The sequence below is a fragment of the Camelus ferus genome, chromosome 7 (genome assembly GCF_009834535.1).
Source record: "Camelus ferus isolate YT-003-E chromosome 7, BCGSAC_Cfer_1.0, whole genome shotgun sequence".
NCBI classification, from domain to species: Eukaryota; Metazoa; Chordata; class Mammalia; order Artiodactyla; family Camelidae; genus Camelus; species Camelus ferus.
This window is the reverse complement of record NC_045702.1, coordinates 80,285,173-80,313,093: the sequence shown is the minus strand read 5'-3', so window position 1 is coordinate 80,313,093 and position 27,921 is coordinate 80,285,173. Positions and strand designations below refer to the sequence as shown.

At 33.6% G+C, this 27,921-nt stretch overlaps 1 protein-coding gene and 1 pseudogene across 2 annotated transcripts in view; one reads left to right on the top strand and one right to left on the bottom strand.

The window, feature by feature from the left end:
* The window catches only part of CDK13 (cyclin dependent kinase 13), a 104,247-nt gene that overhangs the window by 33,058 nt on the left and 43,268 nt on the right, over positions 1–27,921 (bottom strand). For both annotated transcript variants that reach the window (XM_032484258.1, XM_032484259.1), the window contains exons 6-7: positions 8,657–8,846; positions 7,446–7,502 (exon numbers count right to left, since the gene is read on the bottom strand). In XM_032484258.1, the coding sequence (XP_032340149.1) occupies positions 7,446–7,502; positions 8,657–8,846 (247 nt within the window). The remainder of the gene's footprint in view (positions 1–7,445; positions 7,503–8,656; positions 8,847–27,921) is intronic.
* LOC102518526 lies at positions 13,448–14,162 on the top strand (annotated as a pseudogene).

The following is a 27,921-nucleotide window of genomic DNA, read 5'->3' as shown; positions in this document are numbered from 1 at the left end:
AGGATAACCTGTCCATTCTTATTACACATGTGAATTGAGAAGTCCTACAAGTACCTGCATCTTAACATATCCAAACGGAAATGTATCTCTTCGGCCGCAAACCTGCTTCCTGTTTCCTGTCTCAGCAAATAGCGTCACAGTTCATGGCAGAGATTGCTAAACTGTCTTTAAAAATCTGTTCTTCCTTTCTTCGATGGTAGCTGTCCACCTACTCTACATTTCCCACCTCACTGCAGTTAGGTGTGGCCACGTGACCAAGTTCTTACCAATGGAACGTGAAATAGGTCTCGCTCATAACACTCCTCCCTCTTTTCTAGCTTCCGGCTGACAGACATGGAAGGCATGTGAAGAAAGACAGCAAATCTTCCAATCTGGATCCCTGAATGACTTTATGAAACAGAGCCATCATCTGATCTAATGATACGGTTAAATATTCTTAATTGTGCACCGAGGTAAGTAACAACCACTCAAGATTACTGAGTGACAAATATAAACTTCTCATCGTTTAAGTCACTCAATTCTGAGGTTCTCTTTGTTATAATAGGTTAGCTTATTCTAATCAATAAACAGTTTATCCAGTTCCTTAAGCAGAAATCCTACTGTAGGGTAGAGGCAGGGATGTGTATAGCAACACATATTCAACCATCAAGTTCTGACAATTCTGTATTCTTGTGATGTATAATTCATCTCCAGCTCTCCAACACCTATGTCCATTGCCTAGTGCTAGCCATAACTGTCCTAGTTAGGTTTACTGCAACAGCTTTCTAACTGATTGCCCTTGATTCCAGACTTACAACATCAATCTACTTTCCAAAGTACAGTTAAAGTGATAACAAAAAATAGAATGCCAATGTTTTATACCTTCAATACACACTGTTGCTGGCCTATACAAGACCTATAAAATTGTTACTTGGTTCCTGCTCCAACCACACTTAATTATCAGTACCCAGAGAAGGCTGAGCAAATGCTCATTTTCTAGAGCTGAAAGATAGAGCCAGGGAGAGAACGGAGATGGCTAGAAAACTTGCAAGAATATACCGATGCTATAATTATGTTTCAAATGTTTTTAATAAACATTTTAAATAAGCTTTTAAATAAACTATTTTTAATACACTTTTTAAAGTTGACACTGACAAAAGACAATAAAAATGATTATGCATTATAGTCAAGAAAAAAACTAGTGATTATTCAAAATTTTGCATAATAGGTGCCACGCCTCACTTTCCACCTTAGTGTTTAATAAGAGGCAAACATTGAGAAAGTAGGCAGACAGAAGGACTTGAATCATAAAAGAAAATTCCAAGGTAGATGGAGTTAGCAGAAAATAAAGCCAATCTCAAATCACCCAATTCATAATTGTTTACAGTAGTATCAAGAAAATATTCCATCTTATGATTAGTATGCAGTGTTTATAAATGTAAAGACAAAGTATAAGACACTGAAACTGTTTTGAAACTAGGACATTTAAATCCCAAGAAGACTAAAGTGATGATGTAATATGAAAACCGATCATCCAAATGAAAATCCTGAATCCTCTAAAATGAACACTTAATACTTTGTCTGCTAGGTTTGGCTACCCATCATCAAAATCCTAAAAAGATAGTCTTATTTAAATTACAAAGAGAAAACACAAACTGATGTGACACCACACATACAATGTTTTCTCTCATGAACTTAAAAAAAAAAAATTACATTCTTGAGAGATCTACCCAGTCTTTTCACAGAAAGCAAGTTCACTCCTATTGAAAAAGAAACAGAATTGAAAAATATACAGTGAGGTTCTTAGATGTTACAGAATAAATTAATACATTAAAAAGAAAGTGCTAAAAATAGAAAATGAACCACCTCAATTTATTCCCACAATTAAAGTTAAATTCCAAGCAATAAATTTCGTAACCTAGCAAAACTCGCACACATAGAATCCCTCTGACATTAAATTAGGAAAACAAAACAGTGATTCCAACAACCTGTTATTCTTGGATGCTAGAAAACTAACTTTGTAAAAATCCAGAAATAATGGTCTCAACATGAAATATTCTGAATTTCAACTTCTACCGAATATCTTCATCTATAAATAAATCTCATTAACAGTTTTTGAAAAGAAAGCAGACACTATTTCTTTGTCTACTAGGGAAGTGACACCACCACCACTTTTATTTTTCAAACCATCTACCTTAATGTGATTAAAAAGCTACTAAAATGTAAAGTCATCAGACTTATAAATAATAAAACTTTCATGTGAAATCTCAAGTAAACTTTAAATATTTGATGCTATCAAAATACTTTTCATTTAGAGACTTACTAGAAACATACAGAGCTTTAAGAGAGATTCAGAAATGGAAATAACACACAACCTGCTGGAAGACTAAATGAGCATACTTCATTTGGCAAAAATAAAATATAGTATTTGACGGGTAAGAGAGAGCAGAGACAGTGAAGCCCAGGCTACTTGCTACCACAGAGTTCTAAACAAAAACTGCCATCCACCTAACAGTCCCTCCGAAACAGACCTGAGAGGCCCCTGGAGCTCTCCACCTGGAAGATAGCTTTTAGGTAATCAAGGTTGGATCCAGAGTCCTACCGGGGAAGTTTTAGGTCCAGTATAAGTTTCAGGTTTCAGTATAATGAAAATAAACAGCCTTTCTGTCAAAAGAGCCAAGTTTAATTCTTAGCTCCACCACTTACTGATTGTGTGATCTTGGAAATACACTTAAATTTTCCAAACTTCAGTTTATCTTTAAAATGTACGTAAGAATAATGATATCGACACCGCCCATCTCGGAGGACTGCTTTCCCTTAGAATAACTTGTGAAAGGGGACTATATACAATAAAGTACCATGTACAAATTCCAGGTAAGTTTGTTCTTTTCTTTACAACAAATATTTATGGAAACTCTGACCTAGGCATTGTACTGTCTAAGCACTAACAGGTGGCTGGACCAAACAGTCAGTCAATCAACCATCGGTATAGCTGTTAAGAGCCTTAAATTGTGGTGGTAATATAGATATAAATTATAATAATATACCCTAAGCACTACATAAAATAATAAATAATGTACTCTGGATACATAAAGGAAGATATGCCCAATGTTGCCTGTGGGATTCAGGGCAGATTTCAAAGCAGGTAATGCCCAAACTGCATGCATACTGAAGGGAAAAGCCAAATCTGTCAAACTGAAGTAATGGGAAGTATAATTCCATACAAAAGCAAACAACAAAGGCATTTAAGAGCTCAGCTTGGTTAGGGAACTACAAATAGTTCAACACTGCTATTATCTGGGGACAGGGGTGGAAGTTGAGAAATAAATAGTCGAGAAAAAAATGTTAGGAAGAAAGATCAGAGGCAGGAAAACCAATTAACTTCTATTTCCAATTGTCTATACAAGACATATCTATATGTGCCAGTGACTAGATACCTTTAACCAAAACAGGGAATAAAGGAAAACAACAGGCTTTTTCTGGAGAAGGTAAAGATAGGCTGTGTAACACTATGTTTAATTTAAGGTACCGAGATCACCTAGGTAAACACAGGTAAATCCAGTAAACACAGGTTTATCCAGTAAACACAGGTTTAGAGAGCAGAAGAAAAATCAAGACTCGAAATTGAGATCTGTAAATCCTCAGCGTTAACGGGATGGATGAGACTTTCCCCTACACAAGGAGGGGAAACACTGTTCCCTAAGAATTAAATTGTCTTTCCCATTTTATACACTCAAAAATGTAAGCAACTCCACTAGGACCAAAGGAAATACAAATATAATCAGGTCAGTGATCTAAATGAGATTTCCATTCCAGAAGCTTGTTTAGTCACATTACTTATTGTTGTTCATATGATTTTAGTGATCTTTTTACTACCACGGTTCCAATATTGTCCAAGGGCTCCCAGAAGATCCTCTACCTCCAGATCAGGATCAAATCAGAATTAATCAAGCAGTTACTATGTATGTGTTTTATGGTTCAGAACATTTAAAACACAAAAATTTTAAATATGATCCCTTTCTTTAAAATGACCATAATTCTAGCTCTGGTGAAAAGACAAGAACACAAGTAATAAGACCAGTACTAAGGAGGCAATTTTAATCCTGAGTATAATTTCATCTAGTCCTTAGACAAGTAAGAAGAGGTAATTCTCTCTCCCATTCACACCCATATAGGCTTGAGAAAATTGTTTTGTTTTTAATGGCAATTTTATAAAAAGCCACTAGATGGCGAAATTGCCTTCAAAATGTTTAAGAAACTATTTTATTCACAGAAATCTTCAGAACCATGAAAGATGTGTTTTCAACACACTATAAAGATTTTAGAGATTTGAAATCCGTCATCCTAAAGTTGAGAATAATGAGATACAGAGAGATTAAGTGACTTGCCCAATATTCCACAACTGATAAAATGGCAATGCCAGAAATAGAGGCAAAGTTTCCTGATTTAAACCTAAGGGTTGTGAGTTCCTTGCATTAAAAAAGTAAATGTGCCTAGTTATAGTTTCTCTAGAAAGTGAAATCAATTTCAACGTATATGGAAAGTGCATATTTTTTCAAATGAGACAGTCACATAAAAAGAAAAAGATATTTCATTATTTGGAAAAGCATTGGAGCAAAGAATTGATTAAAAAAAAAAAAAAAAAACCTCAGAAAAGGGTATATCATTGTGACTGAAAGTCTCAGGGAAAGTTGGACCTAAACCACCTATTAAAAATTGAACAGATACAAAGAAATGGGGCAAAAATCTCTGTTCTCAAGTTCTATATTTCCCAAGGCCACATAGGAGAAAATGTGAACACTGATACTCAAAATGAGAAAATGATTCTTCAAGTTTAAAGGAATCATCTACCCCCCAATTTTAGCCCATTGCTTCTCCTTTCTTCTACTGTAGCACACAAGACAAAGGAGATCCATACTGGTCACACATCACCACCCATCATGTTCAATTCCTACATACTAGCTGTTCTTCCAACCTGTTTTCCTCAAATTCCAAAAGATAAACCAAATCAAATAAGTGAGAGATGTGGTTGATGCCATTACAGTGATAAGCTGAAATATGCTCTGCTTTAAATCAAAAAACGTTGTTAATAATTTCTTGAATATTTCAGTCATCCTATTTGTTATTACTTAAAAAGTACTTCAAAGTGACTTAACATTTGGATGGTAAAGTCTTACCTTTCTTTCTGCTTATATTAACAAAGAAACATGGATGAAAATTACTTTCTGTATGTTTATTTCAAGAAATATCTAGAAAATTTGGGACAATACAGTGAATCTGCTAAAGGCGTGATTTTCATTATGTTAGAATTAGTATGTTATTAAAATTTACTGAACAATATATATAATTTTAAAGTCACTGCCTTAAATTAAGCCTAATTCTCTGATTTTAAAGAAACTGGAATTATTCAAATGTGAAAAAGAGAAGTTTTAAAGTACATAACCCTGAAGGATAGGATATTTGTTTATAAAACAAAATGATATCCCAAATTCTTAACTTACAAATTTGATTAAGCAGAAAAATCCAGTATACATTACCTGAAGATGCAAAGCTATGGGATTTTTAATTTCCTACTTGTGTAAATTGAAACCTCCTATATCAATTCAGCAAGGCAATGGGGACCATGGCTCAGTGAACACACCACATCCCTGACACTCCACTGAAACTCAACATTTCATTATAAAAGAAAAAAATCAATAAGAAAATAGATTTTAATATATAAAATTTGGCTTTACAGTCAGTTTTTCCGGAACATATCTATTCCAATGTGAACAAGTATCTGCCTAAAAAGAATCCATGAGATGGAAAATGGTAATTTAGCTGTTCTCCATCTCCACTGAAACCTAACATGAAAACAAGAAGAAAGGGATTTATAGTCAAAGTCTGACAGATACATACTTGTGTTAAGAAAGGATGACCAAACTACAGTGAAATCTCAGTTAACCAACTAAGCAGACAGAATCCTTATCAAGCAGAATTTCCCCCTCAAGAATAGTCACTTAGTCATTCAAAAAGTATACTTCAAGGAAAGGTTTGGATTAAGTATACTTACGGGCCAATTACTTTTTTCCTTCAATTTCTATCAAGCGGCACTATTATATATGATGGAAAGAATAAAAAATTGGGACTTGGAAACTTTGAGCTAAATACTCTTGATGCCAACAAGTATTTTTTGATCTTTAAAGTCACTCAATCCTTTCTGGGTCTGTTTCCTCAAATGTAAAATGAGGGTTATAGCTTTTAAGCTCTAGAACAACTTAAAACAAACAAAAATGTACAACTCCTCCTTAAAATAAAATGTCAAGTAGAAGTGTAGGAGGCAAAATAAATAAAGGCAGAAAAGCTCTGAATAAAGTAGGTAAAGGTGACTGGAGCCCTGTCCATAACAACCTGTCCAAACTAGTTTGAGTTAACAGAATGCCACGTATCCAAAACACACCATTTAAAAACCTAAACACTAAACAATGAAAATAATTTTCAGAGTGATGTCACAGGCACTACAAGATTAAAAAAAAAACAGATATTTCACTCTAAAAAATCCAAAAAGGGGATTCTTTTTCCAACAAACCAGAAAGTGGCAAAGATTCAGTAAAAGTAAATACCTATTTCTAGTAATTCCAATAACTGGTATTTTAGTATATTCAATTATGGTTACCCTAAATAAATTGTCATACATAAGCATTTCAGAACTATATATATATATGTATATGTAAGTAAACACTGCTGACAGGAAAGGAACGAACTAGGGATATTAAACCCAGTTAACTCCATAGTTTACTCACTACTTCACAAAAATATTTTACTTTGAAATTCTGTATTATTCTTCTAAGAATAATTCTAGTTAGACAAGTCATATTTCACTATCACTAGGCACAAAAAGAGTCAAAAGTGTACACATCCCCACTTTAGCCAGAGAAGCTCCACACAAAGAAGTTATACACTGAGCTCCTTCACAATAGTTTGTTTAAATATAAGGTTCTAGGGAATTTAAAACAAACACAACTGTAAATAGAACTATAGTAAAAAAAAACTTGATAAGGAAGTCCAAAATAATAATTAAAACAAAATTTATAAGCATAAACATGTAATATAGAAAGCATTTACTAAGGTTTTTCTTTAAACAAAAATTATAAATATCTTAATGTCTGAATCTGCATTAGAAATTTAAGTATTAATTTTTAAAAATCCCTAAGTTCACTAAAGATACATTTAAAATGGCACATTTTAAAAGAAATATTTATCTCTAAGTATTAAAAAACTATTGTTTTTATATTATTTAATGTATAAAATTTTGTAATTAAAACAGTTAACCCAATATGGTGTAAAACTTCATTATTTCATGTATTTAAAACCATGAAGAGAAAATTTCCCTTTTGTTAAAAAATAAACTAATAATAAGGTATTCTTAATATAGTCTCTAAAACTGGTCCCTAATGTCTACAACAGTCATTTGAAAGTATTCTTACCTTTCTTCTGAGCTATACAATCGAGCAAGTCCAAAATCTGCAAGCTTTATCTGCCCTCTGGTGGAAGATAAAATAAACAAAAAGTATTAGTCTACTCTGAACTGATCATATACATTCATATTCTACTCCTAGAACTAATCAAAAATTCACTTATATAAACCTTAATTTTGATTATACTTTCCAGGTCTTACAGGAAAAGGCAAATGATAAATTCACAACAGTACAAGGAAAAAAATTAGTACTTTTCTTTGGATTCTTTTTTAAAAATATTTTATTTATTTTTTTATTACAGCATTATTTAATTATTTTATTTGGGGGGGGGAGGTAATTAGATTTATTTATTTTTAGAAGAGGTACTGGGGACTGAACCCAGGACCTCATGCATGCTAAGGATGCGCTCTACCACTTGAGCTGTACCCTCCCCCCAGATACTTCCAGCTACTATTATACTAGTACTATTATTACTATATATAGTATCTAGCACTGGTATAACAGTTTTTCAATACTATTCAGTTCCTGTCTAGAAAAGTACACTTCAATGAAAATAAAACAAAATGAGATAATTTCTACTACTTAGTAATAAGACAAATTACTTGTTCAACTCCAGCCAATAATGCATAAGAACTGAAACACGTCATTTTAAATTTGTTTAATTTTCCAGTTCTTAAAGTGGCTAGGTGCTCTATAGAACACTTTCTACTAACTAAAATCAGGACTAGGCATGCCTCACTTTAACACAGCACCAACTACAACAGAATTATCAGAATTCAGGTTATGCTGTCAGTAAAATATTTAACATAAATTTTAACATATATATGTATGCACATGCATATACACACTTCAAAAAAGTTCACTTTTAAAACTATGATGACTGTTTTTAAAAAAAATTCCAATTAAAAAAGAATTCTAAAATCCGTTCTTAACTTAAAGCTGAAATCATACTGTTACTTTTTAGAACTATTCACATTATTTGGAAGAGTATCAAACAGGAAAGCTAACTAAGTATTATTTTATGTACATTACAAACAATTATTGGAAGTTAATTAATGAAAGTATATTTAATACAACTTCAGATATAGCCCAAGCTGTAATATTGATTATGATAAAATAGTGTGAGCAATAAAAAACTAAAATTTAAATCTTCTGAACAGAATCAAGGTACATATTATATGATACTCATTTTAAACATATATATCAAACACATATCATACCTATTATTTAGAAGGATATTTGAACATTTAATATCTCTATGCAAAAAGTTCTTCTTATGACAATAATCCAGACCTTCCATGAGCTGTCTCATAAATGACTTTATGTGATTTTCATTAAAATGAACCAAGCCTGATTCCAGTAGTCCCATCAGGTCATGGTCCATATATTCAAACACCAGATAAAATGCACCTAAGAATAAGAATAATTAATACATTAAAGATATTATTCTTACAACTTATCTGTAGGTTCAAATTTTTTACAAAACAAAATGCTGGGGAAAAAAATTAATCCTTGAAAAGAACTGCTACTTTGTCATTTAATAACATTCATCCTCATCTCTCTGAATTTAGTATCAATAACATCCTAAGGAAATAACCTAACCAGTTTTCTTCTCCTAAAGGAAACTGCTATGATATAAAATTAACACTGCTGATTTCCACATTACATAGTTTCCAGATATGACTAATGCAAAATAAATTCTTAGCTGTTTTACACATGAACAAATTATCTCTCAGCAGAAGCTGAATAAAATCAGTATAATTCATCAAAGAAAATGTAAAGATATTACAAGAATTGCTTTTAATAAAAAAAGAGTCTGGGCCCTGTTGGACTTTAGATGACTTGTATTAAGTTTTCAATAAACATACATTTTAATTCTGTTTATGTAGCTCCAGAGCATTTGAAAGCATACAAATTACAACTTTATTTTATAAAACCAGTTTATTAATCCTACTACTAAAAGCTAAAAGAGCACATAGCACATACACAACATACATATGAGAGATTCAAAAATCCTAAATGAAACTTTGAATCCTAAGCCATATTTACAAACATCTCAACCAGGCAATTTATCAACTCAAGAATGGAAAAGCTAATAAATTCAATATATCTATCTTTCCAAGTAAAAAGGCTATCAATATACCAAAAAAATCATCTGAAGAAAGTTCACCATCAATTCCTAATTAAAAACTGAGCTAATATACCTTGTAGTAGCCTATAATGAAAAAGCCAAATGTACATGAAGTATAAAACATACAGTGGATTTCAAAAACTTACTTACTATAACTGAAAAAGAATATAAAATATCCCAATAATTTGTTTTATTGGTTACATACTGAAATAATCTATTGATATACTGGGTTAAATAAAATATTAAAATTAACAGACTTTTAAAAATGAGACTAACAGATTATTTTAAATTAAAATGTCTTAAATTCTATTTCTATTAGACAGTACTGAATTACAGGTCAAAGAATTAAAATAAGACAGCTAAAATGATCTCTATATGCAGAAGACAAGAACTTTTGGTCTCTGAAAAGGACACAAACATTCAATTAAAAAATTGTTAAAAACTGTGACAATTTAGAAAAATAGCAGTAAACGCACAGCAGTCATTAATATAACTATCATTAACAGAAAAAAAAAAGGAAGTACCCATTTCTAATTTATTTAATTTAAGAAAAGCTCAGAATCCTTCAAAGATAAATTATAAAACACTCTTAAAAGGCAGAAAATTATATGTAAAAAAATGGATACATTCTCAGATAGGAAGGCTCAACATGATAAAGATGTTGATTTTCTCTAAGTAATTTATAAATTAAACAAAGCTCAATCTTTAAAAAAAAAAATCTCATTTTTCCCCTACAATTAGATAAGTTGATGTTATATTACATCGAAAAATAACTAAGTTAGAATAGCAATGAAAACACCTGAAAGAGGAGGGGGGATGGGCACTAGGCTCTACAGGCCTAGACAATTTAAGACAGAACAGTGAATTTCTAGATCTAAGAAGTGTGATACCGGTAAAGGAACATGCAATAAAACAAATTCAGAAATATACTCAGGTACATACAGAACTTTAGTAAATGATAAAGATAGCATATCAATTTGGGGACGGGGGGTAGACTGACTTATTAATCAGTAACATGGGGAAAATGAATAACCAGATAAAAATAGTTAAAACTGGCGTGTTTCTCATAGTATATCCAGCAAAAAAAGCAAATGAACAAGTCCAAAATACAAAAACTAAAACCATGTAAGTATTTAAAAAAAATAAATTCCTTAATAACCCCAGGGTAGAGAAAACTTTTTCTAACTAGAGAGAATGAAGATGCAATAAGGGGGAAAGACTGATAATATAACTAAGTAAAAAAAAAAAACTTACTGCATGGCTGAAAACACTGTCAGCAGATTTAGAAAAATATAATAAACAGGCAAAAAATCAGTAATACTGAATTTTTAATGCTTGAAATAAAATTAAATGAAAAATTAAGAAGGCATTCAAATTACCCTGTATTAAGGGATGTATTTATTATTCCTATATTTTTAATTTGTTTCTATTTTTATCACAGTTACATATTTATATAGTTTTAGGCTACGTTTTCAAACTACGAGTCATGAAATCATTTTAAAACAGTTTTCTATTGCCTGATATTTTTTTTCCTACATTGTATTTAAATATTAATAAAATCTTATGTAGTAATATTTTTTATAATATAGCATGTCAAGTAAAATTTCATTTTGGTAGGGATTTATATACATACATATGCTTAGAAAAATGTCCAATATCAAATTCTAAGAGCAGTTTATCTCTGTGTAAGCAGAGGGGTGATTTTTACTTTCTTCTTATGCTGCCATTTTCTGACTCTTCTACACAGAAAACAAATAAAAATTTTAAAACACTAATAATACGCCTAATATACAAATTGATAGGGAAAAAACAAATAACCCAAATGAAAGAAATGTCATGTCACAAGGAAATGAATGAACACAGAAAATCAAAACAGTAAACAACTGTAACATATTTCATAACTCACTAGTAATCAGGAAAGTACTAAGCAAAGAGACAATGAGAAACCATTCTCACCTATCAGACTGACAATATCCACTGATGTCCAAATGAAAAAAACCTCGTACACTGCTATAATTTTTTGGCAAAGGAAGCTGACAAAGAAAATACTATCCTTTGACTTAGATATACCACTTACAGAAGAAAACCAAAGGAAATAATAGCACCAGTATGCAAGGTCACATGTGTAAGCCCATTTCCAGTAGTACTGTTTGTAATGGGAAAAGGATGGGGAAAACTGAGTGCCCATCAAGAGAGAAATGGTTGAATAAATCCAGTATATCTCTACCACAGCAAAAAAAAAAAAAAAAAAAATAAGAAAACTTGACAAATATGTCTGAAGGATACAGGCTCACTAAAAAAACAGGCCAAATCATAGGACTATAGAACACTCCCTCCCACCAACTAACTTACCACCATACATATAATAAGAGGGGCAACAACTGAAAGAACTGTACATCTCAGACCTTATTTAATAAGTTTCCGGGGAAACCAAAAGACAACAGGGGAGGAAATCTTAGCCTCCGACACAGCTTCAGCAAACAGTAAGCACAAGCTAACTGCGAGACAGATAAACATAAAACTTTACATAAAAGGCGATTTATCTCAGTTCCTTTTATCCAATACATCATGTCTGCCTTTCAACAAAAAATTACAAGGCATAGCAAAACACGGTCTGAAGAGAAAAAGCAAGCATCAGAGATAGATCAGATAAGCAGAGAAATTGGAATTATCACACCAGGAACTCTAAGCAACCATGATTAATATTCTAGGGCTCTAATGGAAAAAATAAACATGCAAGGAAAAAATTAACATGCAAGTAGTACTGTAAGCAGAACAATGGAAATCCTAAGAAAGAATCCAAAAGAAATGCTAGAAATCAAAAACACTGTAATAGAAATAATGTTTCTGAAGGGCTCAGCAACATACAAGACACAGGTGAACAAAGAATCGGGTGAGCTTGAAGGTATGTTAATAGGAACTTTCAAAGCTGAAATGCAAAGAAAAAAAAAAAAGGAAAAAAGAATACCCCCAAAATGTGGGACAATTACAACATGCAGTAAACAGAAATATTAGAAACCAAAAGAGAGCTGGGGAGAGAAAGACAGACAGACAGACAGAGAGAAAGAGAGAGAGAGAGAGAAACAAAGGACAGAAGAAATACTAGAAGTAATAATGAAATTTCCCCACATGATAAATATCAAACCACAGACCTAGGAAACTTAAAGAACATAAAGGAAGGTAAGTATCAAAATATCTACACCTAGGTATAATATATTCAAACTGCTGAGACTCAAGACAAAAAGAAAATCCTGACAGAAGCCAGAAAAAAAAAACTTTACCTATACACTAACAAAGATAAAAAGCATACTGGACTTCTCCACAGAAACTACACAAGTAATTAAGAGAGTGAAATGAAATATTTAAAGTATTGAAAGAAAAAAAAACTATCAGCATAAAATCCCATACCCAGCAAAATTATCCTTCAAAAGTAAAGGAGCAATAAAAATGTCCTCAAACAAAAACTGAAGCAATCTGTCACCAGTAGATCTGTCTTGCCAAAGTCTAAATTCTTCAAAAAGAAAGAAAATCATATTTTCTCAGATTGAAATAACGAGCGTTAGAAAAGAATGAAAGCAAAATAAAATCTTTATTTTTCTTATTATTAATCAACCAAACAGTTAACAGTCTGTTCAAAATAGTAATAGTAACAATGCATTCAGTGATTATAGCTTGTGGATAAATGAAATGAGTAACAATGTTATAAGGGATGGGAGGGAGGAAATGGGAACACTCTGTTATGAGGTACCTATACTATATATGTAAAGTAGTATAATGTTATTTTAAAGAGGACTTGGACAAATTTTAAGTGTACATTGCAAACACAAGGGCAACAACTAAAGAAAAATTTTAAAAGCACAGTTGATATGCTAAGAAAAGAGAAAAAATAAAGTCATTTAAGAAGACTAATTAAGACAAGAAAAGGCAGAAAAAGAGTAGAAGAAAAACAAGTAAGGGCAACTAATAGAAAACATAAATATGGTAGATATTAATCCAACTATATCAACAACTACCTTACATGCCAATGGTCTGAAATACACCAAATAAACATACAGAATGGTAGAGTGAATTTAAAAAAAGACCTAACTGTATGTTGTCTACAAGAAATCCACTTTAAATATAAAGACAGATAAAAAGTGAAAGAATGGCTTTTTCCAATCCAGGGTCCAGCAGAATGGCTCCTGCGAAAAAAGGTGGTGAGAGAAGGGATGATCCACCATCAACAAGGTGGTAACCAGAGAATACACTATAAACATTCCCAAGTGCATCCACGGAGTGGGTTTCAAGAAGCATGGGCCTCGGGCACTCAAAGAAATATGGAAACCTGCCATGAAGAAGATGGGAACTCCAGATGTGCGTACTGACACCAGGTTCAACAAAGCTGCATGGACCAAAGGAATAAGGAACGTCCCATACATATCCACAGGTGGTTGTCCAGAAAACGTAATGAAGATGAATATTCACCAAACAAGCTCTATACTGGTTACCTATGTACCTGTTGCCACTTTCAAAAATCTACAGACAGTGAATGTGGATGAGAACTAACTGCTGATTGTCAAATAAAGTTACAGAACTGCAAAAAAAAAAAAAAAAAAAGTTAAAGAATGGAGAAAGATATACCATACTACTACTAGTCAAAAGAAAGCAGGAGTAACTACGTTGTATTTCAGACAAAGCGGACTTAAAAGCAAGAGAAGATACGAGGAACAAAGAGGGACATTACATAACGATAAAGGAGTCAATTCTCCAAGGCATAATGTTTAATGTGTCCACTCCTAACAGGGTAAAAACGTGTCAGGAAAAAACTTACAGAACTGCACTAAAGTTCACTATTATAGTTGAAGATTTCAAGACCCCTCTAACATTAACTGACAGGTGCAACAGGAAGAAATCAGAGACAAAATATTTGAATTGAACAGCACCACCCATCAACTGAATCTAATTTAGGTCTATATTTCATTCAGCACCAGCAGAATATATCTTCTTCTCAACTTCACATGAAGCATTTACCAAGAGAGACCACATTCAGAGCCATAAAACATACCTAAACAAATTTAAAAGAATAGAAGTCATACAAAGAATGCTATCGGACCACAATGGAATTAAACTAGAAGTCAATAACAGAAATATAGTTGGAAAACTACAAAACGGTTTTTTTTAAATTTCTACATAAAGTGGGTTAAAGGAAAAGTCTAAAAATAAATTTTTAAGAATTCTGAAGTAAATAAAAATAAAAATGCAACTTACCAAAATACACAGGATACAGCAAAGCTACTGTGGAGGGGACAATTATAGCACTGAAAATATGTATTAAGATCTAAAATCAATAACCTACACATCCACCTTAGGAAACTAGAAAAGGAGCAAATTAAATTCAAAATAAGCAGCACGTCTCTGCTTACTGACTGCTTAACTGACTCTGTCCCTCTCAATATATATACTTAAATACATATTTCTATTATTCATCTATGTATTTTTGTGCATAAAGGTCTTTAAGGATATATAACCAGCTTTTAACCCTGGGTTGGGCAAGACATAGCAAAAGAAAGTGGGAAAGTAATTTTTTTACATATGTTTGTATTATTTCAATGATTAGTTAAAAGTCTTTAAAATACAAGAGACTTTAAATTCAGTAAAAGCTGGTCACAACAAGCTCTATACTCACAATCAAAGCAATAAAATGCAATGAAAACACCCGAGGGGGAGTAAATTACTGTGTTACTTGCAGTTCTTTTTTTTTTAATTGAAGTATAGTTGATTTACAATGTTGTGTTAGTATCAGGTGTACAGCACAGTGATTCAGTTATACACAATATATGTATATATAAAAGAAAAATGTATATCCCTTTTCAGATTGTCACTTGTAGTTCTTATTCCCTTCACTGAGTAGACAGTAGTCATTATTTTTCACTGTAATTAGGTTGAATCCTTAAATGTCTGCTCCACCAAAAGGTCTGTAACCCTTGACAAGAAGTCAACTCAAGCATCTGAGGCCTGGGAATCACAGTTGGGAAACTGGTGGAAGCCCTCCCCCATCAACCCCAGAACAACCCTGCTACTGGGGCATTCTCAGACCACAGGTTATTTTAGGATGGACCTCCCTAATCCAAACCTCTTATTCCAGTTTCAGTCAAACTTGCACTGCATCTACAATCCAGGGCACAGTGACTTGATCAAAAAGGTAATTTATCCATCTTCTAAATATTCTATTTTGTTTTGGGTATGCAGTGAAACAGAGTTTTCAAAATCCTATGGCAAGAGTGTAGGTTGCCTCTCTGCATTTTTCTGTACTGGCTCAGAGAAACATATTGGCTCTGTCCTCAGACTCCACACCATCTCAAAGTGACTGCTGCAGCAGTAGCCCCTTCTTGCTCTCAGGCTCACAGGTAAGAGGGCCTCGGTCTACACATGAAATCTCAGGAAAAGTCTCAACCTTGTGGACAAAACAACTGTAAGGCTCCAACTGGCCAGATCTAAGTGACATATTTCTAGGAGCTAGAAGTGAAGTCAGCTCCATAGTTACACGGACTAAGAAGAGATAAAAGGTGGAACAACAAAAACAAAAAAGCTCAGGGCTATGGTAGGAAGTAGGGTAAACTGGTGGTAGGAGACACCAAAACATGTCCAATGCAGTATCTACCCCAAAGTAGGGCCAATATCAAGCTATATTTGAGAACCATGCTGCCCATTCAGAAGGCATTAGTCACAAGTGCCTATGGAGAACTTGAAATGCAGCTGAGATGAGATATGCTGCAAATTCTGAAGACTTAATACAGTTGTCCCTTGACATCTGTCAGGGATTGGTACCAGGACCCCCCACCACATTACCAGAATCTGCACAAGCTCAGGTCCCGTACATAAAATGGCATAGTATTTATATACCACCTTAGCACATCTTCCCATATACTTTAAATCCTCTCTAGAGTACTCATAATACCTAATATAATACAAATGCTATGTAAATAGTTGCCATGGCTTAGCAAATTCAAGTTTTGCTTTTGGGCACTTTCTGGATTTCCCCCCCCTAAATATTTTCGATCTATGGTTAGTTGAATCCACAGAGGCAGGAACTGTGGATAAGGAGGGCTGACTATACAAAAAAAGGTAAAATATCTCAGTAATTTAAAGATATTCATTACACACTGAAATAATATTTTTGGACATTTTTTGTAAAATAAAAATATTATTAAAAATAACTGGCAAGAAGAAAAATGTTCCATATATTAAAAATATTTGGTGCAGGGCCAAGGGGAATACACTAAGAAAATAAACAATAAATTCACTGACACACAGATTTAATTAAGTGAGATGACACCAAATTGTTCAATAATTTCAAAATAGCATTTCAAACATGGCCAAAATATTATGGAAAATAAGGTGAAATCATAGCTAGCACAATTTGTAAAAACGTGTTTTAAAATTCTTATAGAAAGATTATTCTTAATGGGGAAAACCATTTCAAGAAAAGGATGTGAAAGACCAATCTACGTTCAATTCTCCATCCTGCAAATGATCTGTATTAACATAAATCCTACTTGTTCAAGGGTAATAAATCTGTAATGGCTGGAAACAGACACAAGGAATAAGGATGGTGAATGTGGACAAAAAAATCCCTCCAAGTTTCCATTTGTAAATACTAATTTAAATTATTTCTAATTATGTATTTTATATAAACTCTTTATATTCTATCAGTTATTTTAGAATTTTACCTTTGTGCGACTATGTGCAACAGAACAGTCAACAGAAGTTTACTGTTTCTAAATACAAAGATGAATAAGAGTTACTGACATTAGGAGCCCCAAAAGGTAACACTGCAGACAGATAGGTAAACAAAATAATTGTATTAATAATGCTTTAATTGATAGGCTTAAAAATACAATGGTATCCTGAAAGACGAAACCTGATTGGGGAATCAGAAGAGGTATTTAAGCTGAGATTTAAAGCAAAGCTGGGAGCAAGCAGGTTGATGGGTCAAGGGACATGCTCAGTTTGAGATACCTTTGTGAAATGTGAACATAAAAATATCCAGCAAACAGTTATCTGGAGCTCAGGTCTAGAAACATTTTTATGAGGTAATGGCACAGAGCCTGTGACAGTAACAACCTTAAAGCTATGACAGTGTCAGGGAATAAAAGAGAAGACCACCAAGGACATAATACTGAGGAAAACCAACACTTACGGATAAGGCAAAGAAAGGGCTAATGATTAAGGCTATGAAGCAATACTCAAGAGAGGGAGAAAGCAAATCTTACTAGAGCTTTTTCAGAAAAGCTAGAAGACACTCAAGAAGCAAATCAACATAATAAATTTTGCCCACAAAGTAAGAAAAAACTGAGAAATTACCACTGCTGTGGCAAGAGCTCATGAGTGAAACCTTATCTTTATAAAGTGGTAGAAAAATTTAGACCAATGAGTAAATGAAACAGTGAAGAAGTACAGACATCAAGTGATGATTACTCTTCCAAAAAGCCTGGCAACAAAGGAAAGGAACAAGATAGAGTAATGAAGACACAGCAAATTCCAATCAGAGAAAGATTTTTTGTTTTAAGATAGGAGAAATTTGAGTAGGTTTAGTGTTGAAAGGAAGGAGCCAGTAAAGAGGGAAGGGGCTGAAAACACAGAGATAACACACAACAAAGTTTCCAGGGACCTGAAAGAATGAACTTAAGCAGGAAGAAGAATACTACTTCCTCTGAGACAAAACAGTGATGTGAACGCAGAGTGACGTAAGCGCATGGAAGGTGGGAAGCTGAGAGAGTGAATTCTCCTAACGTCTTCTCTTAAGAGAACAGGAATCTTTGCTTTGTAGAACAGAAGAATGAGCAGACTAAGGCCCATCCAGCAGCCCTGAAGTCCCAGCTCTGTAGATCATGAATCTGGGGAGATAGTAACTCACATAGTTGTATGATTTTTCTCCAGCACATTCGGCTTAAAAAAAAACTGATCAATCCAAGGTTGAAAGTTAGGGCAGGAGTAATAGAAACATAAATATCCCTGGCAAAAGTCTTAGAAAAATCATTAATTATGACTCCAAGTATCTTTATTTCATGAAAATGTATAATCAAAAGTAAAACATAAGTTGCATTAGAACTTTGCTTTCGCAAATTCAACATCAGAAATAATCAAGGAAGAGAAGTTAATGGAAATGACTTAACAGTTCTGATTGTAAAAGGGCTGCAAAAATTGCATTGTTCTTTACTTAAGAAAATAAGTAAAAGACTAAATATTTGTAATGTATAAAATTTCAAGTTATTTATATGAAACTTAAAAAATCTGCCTGAAATATGGAAAGAAAAAGAAAAAGAAAGCAAAAACATTTCTTCCTGTGGCCATCTTTGCCTTTAATCTGTAACTGCTGGAAAACATTTCCCGCTTTCATAGGAGGAAGTAAATTAACCTATATTATTAACTATACAGTATCACTGAGGGTGACTGGAGACATTCCTACACTCTTCTTTGACCCTGAGCTCTCTTCAAGTTGGAGCGGAGAGAAAGAAAATCCTTTTTCCTATCCCTTTAACCCTACTCCAGCACAGCCCTAATATTCAGCTATTATGACAGAATATCCAAGACAGCCAGGGTCGTACGCATTAGAATGTAAGCGCCATAGGACAGGGACCCTGTCTATCTAATATACTAACTATTCCCAGCACCTAGAACAATGTACTGCGTGTAACAGGTGCTCAACAAATATTTATTAAGTAATTTCTGAAAGTATTCAGGAATCTTATTTCGGCGGTTTTATTTACCCAAAAGTCACATTCAAGACTGCATTTCACACAGGTAGAAGAAACAGAAAAAAAATGTCTGGGGGTAGGTTGGGATGTGAGTGTTGGCAGAGCAGGAAGGAACCTATCCTCCTCTCTTTCTCATTTGGATTAGTGGTAGAAAACCTAACAAGGGATACACGCACATTACACATTACAAGAAGTTGTGGCTGAGAGTGGTGGTAGCAATAAAAGAGAAACAGATCAATTCCTGAAATGGCAGAAGAGAGAGGCTTATGATCATTGCCAGCCTGAAACCAAATACCTCAAATTCAGAGGTGTTTATGCCAAAAAGAGGCCCAAAGGAAACTCTGGCTCTCAAACTCTGAAAATTTGAGAGCTCCTGGTTCTTCACCTGAGGGTCTCCATTTCTAATTTCAAGTCTCCAAGGCTGCCACTAGTGATAATGAGCTGTAAAAGCAAAAGTACTCCCATTACGTGAAAGGTGATAGGAGCAGAAAGAGTAGAAATTCACTTAGTGTCACCACAACTGACAGTGGAGGGAATAGGTGTGTACCCAGTCTCAATATTCAAATTTCCAACACATTTTCCCCAAAATATACTGCAATATATCAAAGTTAGATTTTCCACATCGTATTAAAACCAAAGTGAAATGACTATCTGCTTGAAAAAGAACATTTTTAGTCACTGTTTTTCATGTATCAGGTATTGTGTGCATCATAGAGTGATTCTGACTTTTCCTGTATCTCATTTCCTTCTCTGTTTCTCATAGAATTTTTGAGGATTAAATGAATTAGTATTTGTAAAGAGCTTATTAAGATAGTGCCTAGCCCACAGTAAGCATTATTTACCTTTAATTAACTAAAACAAATATTCATTTTTCAGATTTGTTAAGTTTTTCAAACTAAATTTTCAAAAAAAATTTATTTGGCTCTACTTTTTTTAGTGGTGTTTTCATAACTAATTCTTTTGACCTACTCCAAAGAGAACTGTCGAGAGTTAAAAGATAATCAAAATTATTTCTAAAGACCAGTACATGAACTGATTTGGGGGGAATTTCACACTAATTTAATTTGTAACTTTATAATTTATAACTTTTTGATATACTTAAAGCAGAATTACCTTCAGTTACCTTACTTTAAAAAAAAAAACCTACAAACTATTTTACCCATAGCCATATTGTCACGACCTTAAAAGCATACTTGTTACGTTTAAGCAACTTGTATTTAGTTGTTATTATTTATTATTAATCATGAGTGCTCCACTGAACTCCCATGATTTAATTCAGCTTCTGCTGTAAGAGTTGGATGTACAGTGAGAAGTATATGCAATCTCAATTACATTCTGGGACAAATGCAATGAATTAACATTTCAGGGGCAGCACGCCAGTCCAGCCTTTCTTATGCAATGAAATATACTGGGGGAGGGAGGAGCTTTAAAAATGAAGATTAAAGGTGTGTAAAAGTATCAATGAAGGGAATCCAGCTTGGCAAAGTGATTGCTGCAGAAATGCACATGACATAATAAAAAGAATCTGAACTTGTGATGTTGAAAGCTTTCCAAATTATATTAAATCTAGAATATAATGTAAAATTTCAATTTGCTTTCAGAAAACTCATGTAAAGCCAGAGACAAATAACAAAAAAACTTTCTGAAGTACAAAAATCATTCAATTCCTGTTATCCCAAGTATAATAGGGACAAATCTTTTTGAGTGTATAACGGTTTTAGAAAATCCCATTGTATACTAAAATAACCCAAAACCCCCAAGTCAAAAGTCTGGTACCTGAAAACCCACGAGTGAACTGAACTTAAACCCTATGAACAAGCCCAGTGATGGAAGATCAGTCAGTAAACAATTATTATGTTCACTAAAATAAAACACCAGTTAGAAAACTAAAAAAGAAGGTATGAATGCAACTTTCCATATCCTAAATTAAAAATGGTCAACTGCATTGCCTTGCTGACTCAGCATATTTGGGAGCCAATTCCCATCTGTCCTAGAGACAAAGACTAACTTAAAGGAAAAAAAAGTTTGCATAAACTTTACTTCGCATAGCAGAGCAAGTATTTCTCAATCTTCTTACATAATACTCTAGTGTCTTCAGATTTCATATAAAGCCAATGAATTGATCTCTCCCTCCCTCCTAATAAGCTCCTGAGTTCTGAAAATGGTACTTTTCTTAACTGCTTTTCTTTTTATCATATTCTAATTTGGAGGCATTTTATGTTAAGTAGGTTCTCAGCAACCTTCCCACTGATGACTGATGTACAGATGTGCAGGCATAAGCACATTTTAGAAGAGCCATGGGAAGCCAAGACTCCCTCTCACTAGATATCAACAACTGCCTGTCCAAGCCAGGCTACAGTGAGAATGCAAAAGACACTATGGATGGCATAACTTGGGTCTCTGATGACATCCTTAGCCACCGAATCAACTAACACTAAAGCCTACCCAGTCTCTGGATCTCTTGATATATGAGGTTATAGATTTCCACATGGCTTTAACCATTTCAACTAGATCTTCTGTTACTCTCCTGAAATCACGCTAAGTGAGATCATTAATTTCATATATCAACTTGGCTACACTACAGGGCTCAGATGCTTGGTCAAAACCAGCCTAGATGTTGTGTAACAGTATTTTTTAGACTTAATTAACATTTAAATCAGTAGACTTTGAGGAAAGCAGATTACCTTCAATAATGTGGGTGGCCTTCATCCAATCAGTTGAAGGCTTAAGAGAGAGGACTAAGGTCCCCTAAAGAAGGAATTCTGTTTCAGATTGCCTTTGAACTCAACACTGCAACATCAGCTCCTGCCAGAATTTCCAGCTTGCCAGTCAGCCTTACAGATTTCATTCTTGCCAGCCTTTACAATCATGTGACCCAATTCCTCAAAATCAATCTCTCTATATATATTTACTTATCCTACTGGTTTTATTTCTTGAAGTAGTAAGTTCAACAGTTTTCCTTAAGTTTATTACATTTTAAAGAAAAATTTTCACAGCTTTGATGAATTAACTGACAACTAACTGCACATATTCAGAAGATACAATTTAAGTAGTTTTCACATACGTATACACTTTTGTAAGACTGTGGCTACAATTAAAATAATGAACATATCCATCACCCTCAAAGGTTTAGCTGTGCTCCTAGAATACATCTGTAATACAAAAATTGGATTAAACTTTATATGTTCATAATATAGAGACTAAAAAATTTCCCTTATTATCATTTAACTTTTACTGTAATTTTAATAGCTATATAGTAGTCCATAGTAATATACCACAGTTCTGTTCAATAACCCTCTACTGATAGATATTTAAGTTGTTCCAACACTATGCTACTAAAGCAATGTTATGAAGAACATTCCTGTAGCTTTATAGATATGTAAAGTCATGACTACTTCCTTATATGCTTCTAAAAATAGAATGGCTGATTTACAGGACATACTACCTTTTAAGAAATAATGATTATAAAGTCAACATTAAATCTTTATACAGTAGTTAGTATGTGCCTACCATGCCTTAAATACTCTCTGAAAGTTATACCAATTTTCACTCTCAAGCATTGCATGAATATACCTCTCTATGATCCTATACACTGATCAAGTGTTTAAGAAATCCTTGCCCTTCCCCAAATGAACCTCAATGTAATTCTAGTCAAATCTCCACTGACGAGTTTTCACACCTCATTCTCATTTAAATGCATGAAAATATGCAAGATCTTCTTTTAGGGGGAGAGGGTAGGAGACCCTTATCTACCAGATATTAAAATGTAATATAAGAGGGGGCCAGCATTAGCTCAGTGGTAGAGTGCATGCTTTTAACATGCACGAGGTCCTAGGTTCAATCCCCAGTACCTCCACTAAAGAATAAACAAATAAAAAGATTAAAAAAGAAATGCAGTATAAGGTTGCAATAATTAAACCAATGTGATATGCTAGCAGAGCATGCAAAAGAATCAACAGGAGAGCCCAGAACATGAGGTACCTTATTAAACATGGCACAAAAGAACAAAATAACAATGACTCATATATCTAAATTTCTTGAACTAAAATAGAAGTGGAAAAAAAATTCAGGAAAATATTCTTAGGATTTTCCAGAAGGCTGAGCTTTCCTAAGCATCAGACAAACCACCTTCCCTCAAAAACCCCCAAAACTGACAGATGACCATATACAAGATTTAGATTTAAAAAGAACATAGAAAAACAAAGTTATGGGCAAGTAACAGAAATGGGAAAAATTATCTATGATATGTGAAACACATGAAGCATTAATATCTATATTTTAATGTATCTCTCCAGTTGGCAAGAAAATGTCAAAGCAACAGGCCATTCACAGAAAAAATGGCAAAAACATGAAAATATCTTTACCCACACAAGTAATAAAATAAGTATTAACTTCTCTTATGAGATGGACAAAAAAATGTAAAATCAATAATGTACTGTGATTCAGAAAACTAGGCGTTCACACAAAATTTTAATGAGAATGTAAACTGGTATAAGCTGGTATAAGCTTTCTTATAAGTTAATTTGGCTGTAACTAGTAACATAAAAAAGAAGTGAATCATTTAACCTAACAATTCTACTTTTAGGAATGTATCTACAGAAAGACTCAAATAACACACAGATTTACATTTAATGATGTTTGATAAAGCACTGCTAATAGAAGCTAAAAACCAGTAACCTAAATACCCATCTACAGGGGAAAGCCTAGTAATACCCAAATTACAAACCTACAGAACACTATCTTGTTTTCTTGATTTTTTTTTTTCCAAATGGAGGTACTGGGGATAGAACCAGGACCTCATGCATGTAAAGCACATCCTCTACCACTGAGCTATTGCCACCCTCCACCTTGGTTTTTTTCCATGGCTACATGATACACAAAAATGTCTGCTTTACAGAATACTGCATATTATGTCCTCATCTTTGTCAAGTATGTGAGTAAATAAGGTGTATAGTTGTTTTGCACCAAAAAAGTCTAAAAAGAAGCCACTGGTGTCTTCTCATTGTTGGCCAAATGTCAGAGGATCTATGCATATGTCGCTCTTCTACTAATTTATGTTTTTTACTTCAACTAAATACGTTATTTTTATAATTCTAAAAAGAATCAAGTGAGGGTTATTTTTGAAAAACACTAACAGTTTTAGAGATCATACTAAGTGTGACAGAGAGACAAATATCATATATCACTTATATGTGAAATCTTAAAAAAATGATACAAATCAAACTTGTTTACAAAACAGAAACAGACTCACAGTCATAGAAAACAAACTTATGGTTACCAAAGGAAAAAGGGGGGAAGGATAAATTAGGAGCTTAGGATAAACAGATATACACTACTGTATGTAACAGACAAATAAGGACCTACATAGGGAACTATATTCAATATCTCACAATAACGTATAGTGGAAAAGAATACAATTTTTTTAACCTATCAAAAACTGGTAGTGTGTGTTTTTTTAAATTGAAGTATAGCTGATTTACAGTGTTGTGTTAGTTTCAGGTGTACACCAAAGTGGTTCAATTTACACTGTCTTACATTAAGAGCGACATCCTAGTATGCAGGTTGACTCTATGGTAAGCAAAAGAAAAAATGTTAAACTACTAAAGAGGTGAAAATACTTCAATATTATCCCATTTAAGCTTCATAATAACCCCCAAAATATTATTATTTCCTTGTAATGCATCAGGCTCAGAGACACTAAATAATTCGCCCATTATTACACAACTACTAAATGGCAAAAGTAAAACAATCCCCCAGGTCTGAGTGTCCCATCCCTCTTTTCACCGTGAAGGAAAAGGGGTTATTAGCTTCTTCAGAAAGGGCTGAAAAACCATAGAGCAATGTAATAGCTATCTTCTATTGCACGGAACAGTGATGAGGCATGCCCTAAACGGTGCCACTGTCACCCCGCACCGCCTGCCTTTCCCCACCGCAGAATTTTAACTGCAGAATTCTTTCTCTTTATTGATGGCCATGGTATTCTGAACATCAGATCATATGTTCCTTAACTTTCTCCCTCTGTTTTCCATTTCAAACCAATACCCTGGCTTCTGCAATTAGCATCTGTCTTACTGCCTGCTACTGAGCTTCACTCTTCTGACTTCCATTTCCCCGCCTGGGTTTGAATTCACTTTTTAAGTTCTGGTAGATTAAGGAAGTTCAGCTAGTCACGCATAACAAGTTTTTCACTCTTCTTGACAACTTTTACTATTAATAATTAGAGACTATTTCTAAGCTTTCAGAAAAAAAGTTTATTTTTAACTTCTGAGTTAGCACCATTCCTGATACTTGATCTTCACATGATGAAATTTCACTGGAGGATTAAAACTGAAATATTCATTTCTCCCAAACATCAATTCTGCTTAAGTATAAACAATTATTATATTATTGATCTATTTCTGCTCTCACAACCTACCACCATGCTGTAATAACAGCAAACTTCACTGTGTGCTTTACTATGTTCAATATTCTAAGTTAAGTGCTTCACACACTTTATCTCATTTGATACAACAAATCTATGAGTTAGGTATTATTATCCCATTTTCCAGATGAGGAAAACAAAGAGTACATAATAACGAAAGAAGCAAGGATTCGAACTATACTCTTTAACCATTACACATATATTTCCCATTACTATTACCTTATGACATCTGCCCCAAAATAACATATTTCTTATTCAACTATTCAGGAAATATTGGCAGGAAAAAGCCACCCCCCACTTCCATTTCCACCTACCCCTTCCATACTTTCCTACACATTCCTTTTCACTTAAACTCAGGACAATCCTTTTGTCATAGATCATCTTCTAATGAGCACCTACACATCCTGATCTGTTCTTTACTCTAAATTTCAACACATGACGCTAACTCTGTATTACCTTGTGAACCAAAGAAAGAAGTCATTCCTACTTAAGATTTTGATTTTTTTCCTTTAAAAGCATTACTTGCTATATTTTATTGATGTGACTAAAGCACCTTTCTTGATCAGCACTTTTACTGATCATGCAAAATTCACAATCATGAAGGGTTCATTTAGTTATTCAGGAACATACTACAATCTGTTTCATAAATATTTTTCTTCTCAATTCAACTCAACAAACATTTACTGAGCAGGACATAGGAAACACATGGAGAGCAAGAAAACCAGACGGCTGGATAGTTTTTATGTAAATCAGTCAAAAGATGAACATTCTTACTAGGTAAAAAATACTTTTTAAGTCAGTTAAAAAAAACACTGATACTGTAAAAAAATGGAAAAAAGACATAAACAGGTGATATATAGATAAATATAAATGGCCTCCATACACAGAAAACTGTCCAACCAAGCTCCACAGTAATAAAAAATGATTATAAAAAAGATAGGATACCATTTTTTACTAATCAAACTGTCAAAGTTCAAATAAAGTCATTATAAATCCTGGTCGAAACACACAATATGAACTGTACTTTTTTTTTTTTTTTTTTTTTTTTGGAAAAAAGTGAGTTAGCAATTTGGTTCCTTGGCATAATATTTGAGGTCAAACACCACTGTGGGCCCTAACCTACCTTTGCAGCCTCATCTTCTATAACAGACCCTTCTCCTCGTCCACAACACTTATCCCTCTCAATGTGTATAGTATTTTCATCATAACACAGAGTCCTTGGGAACTAGTTGGGGTTTTTTGGTCTTAAATAAGTCTTAATGTATTCAGAGTTGTACAAACATCACCACAATGAATTTCAGAAAATTTTCATCACCTCAAAAACAATCTTGTACCCATTAGCAGTAACTCCCCATTTCCAACCTCCTCCCCAGGTCCCTTGCAACCACCAACCTACCTTCTATCTCTATAGATTTACCTATTCTGGGCATCTTATATAAACAGAATCATACAATACAGTCTTTTGTAACTGGCTTCTTTCACTTAGCATAATGTTTTTAAGGTTCATCCATGTATCAATCAGTACTTTATTCCTTTTAATTTTTAAAAACTGTGGTAAAACATAAATAAAATTTACCATCTTAACTATATTTAAGTGTACAGTTTAGTGGCATTAAATTTATTATCACTGTTGTACAACCATCACAACACCATCTATTTCCAGAATTCTTTTCATCTTACAAAAATGAAATTCTGTAACCATTAAGCAATACTTTCCCATTCTCACCTCCCTCCAGTTCCTAGTAACTACCATTCTACTTTCTGTCTCCATGAATTTGACTACCTTAGGTACCTCATACAATATTTGTCCTTTCGTTATGACTGGCTTATTTCATTTAGCATAATGTCCTCAAGGTTCATCCTTGTTGCAGCATGTCAGAATCTCCTCTGTATTTAAGACTGAATAAATACTTAATTGTATGTAAATGCCATATTTTGCTTATCAATTCATGAATCCAAAGACATCTGGGCTGCTTCCACCTTTTGGTTACTTTAAACAATGATGCTATAAACCTGGGGTACAAAATCTCTTTAGGACAATGCTTTCAATCCTTTCGAGTATAAACCCAGAGGTGGAAATGCTGGATCATACGGTAGTACTATTTTCAACTTTTTGAGGAAACACTGTATCATTTTCCATGGTAGCTTTATTTATACATTCCCACTGGCAAAGAAGTGGGGTTCCAGTTGCTCCAC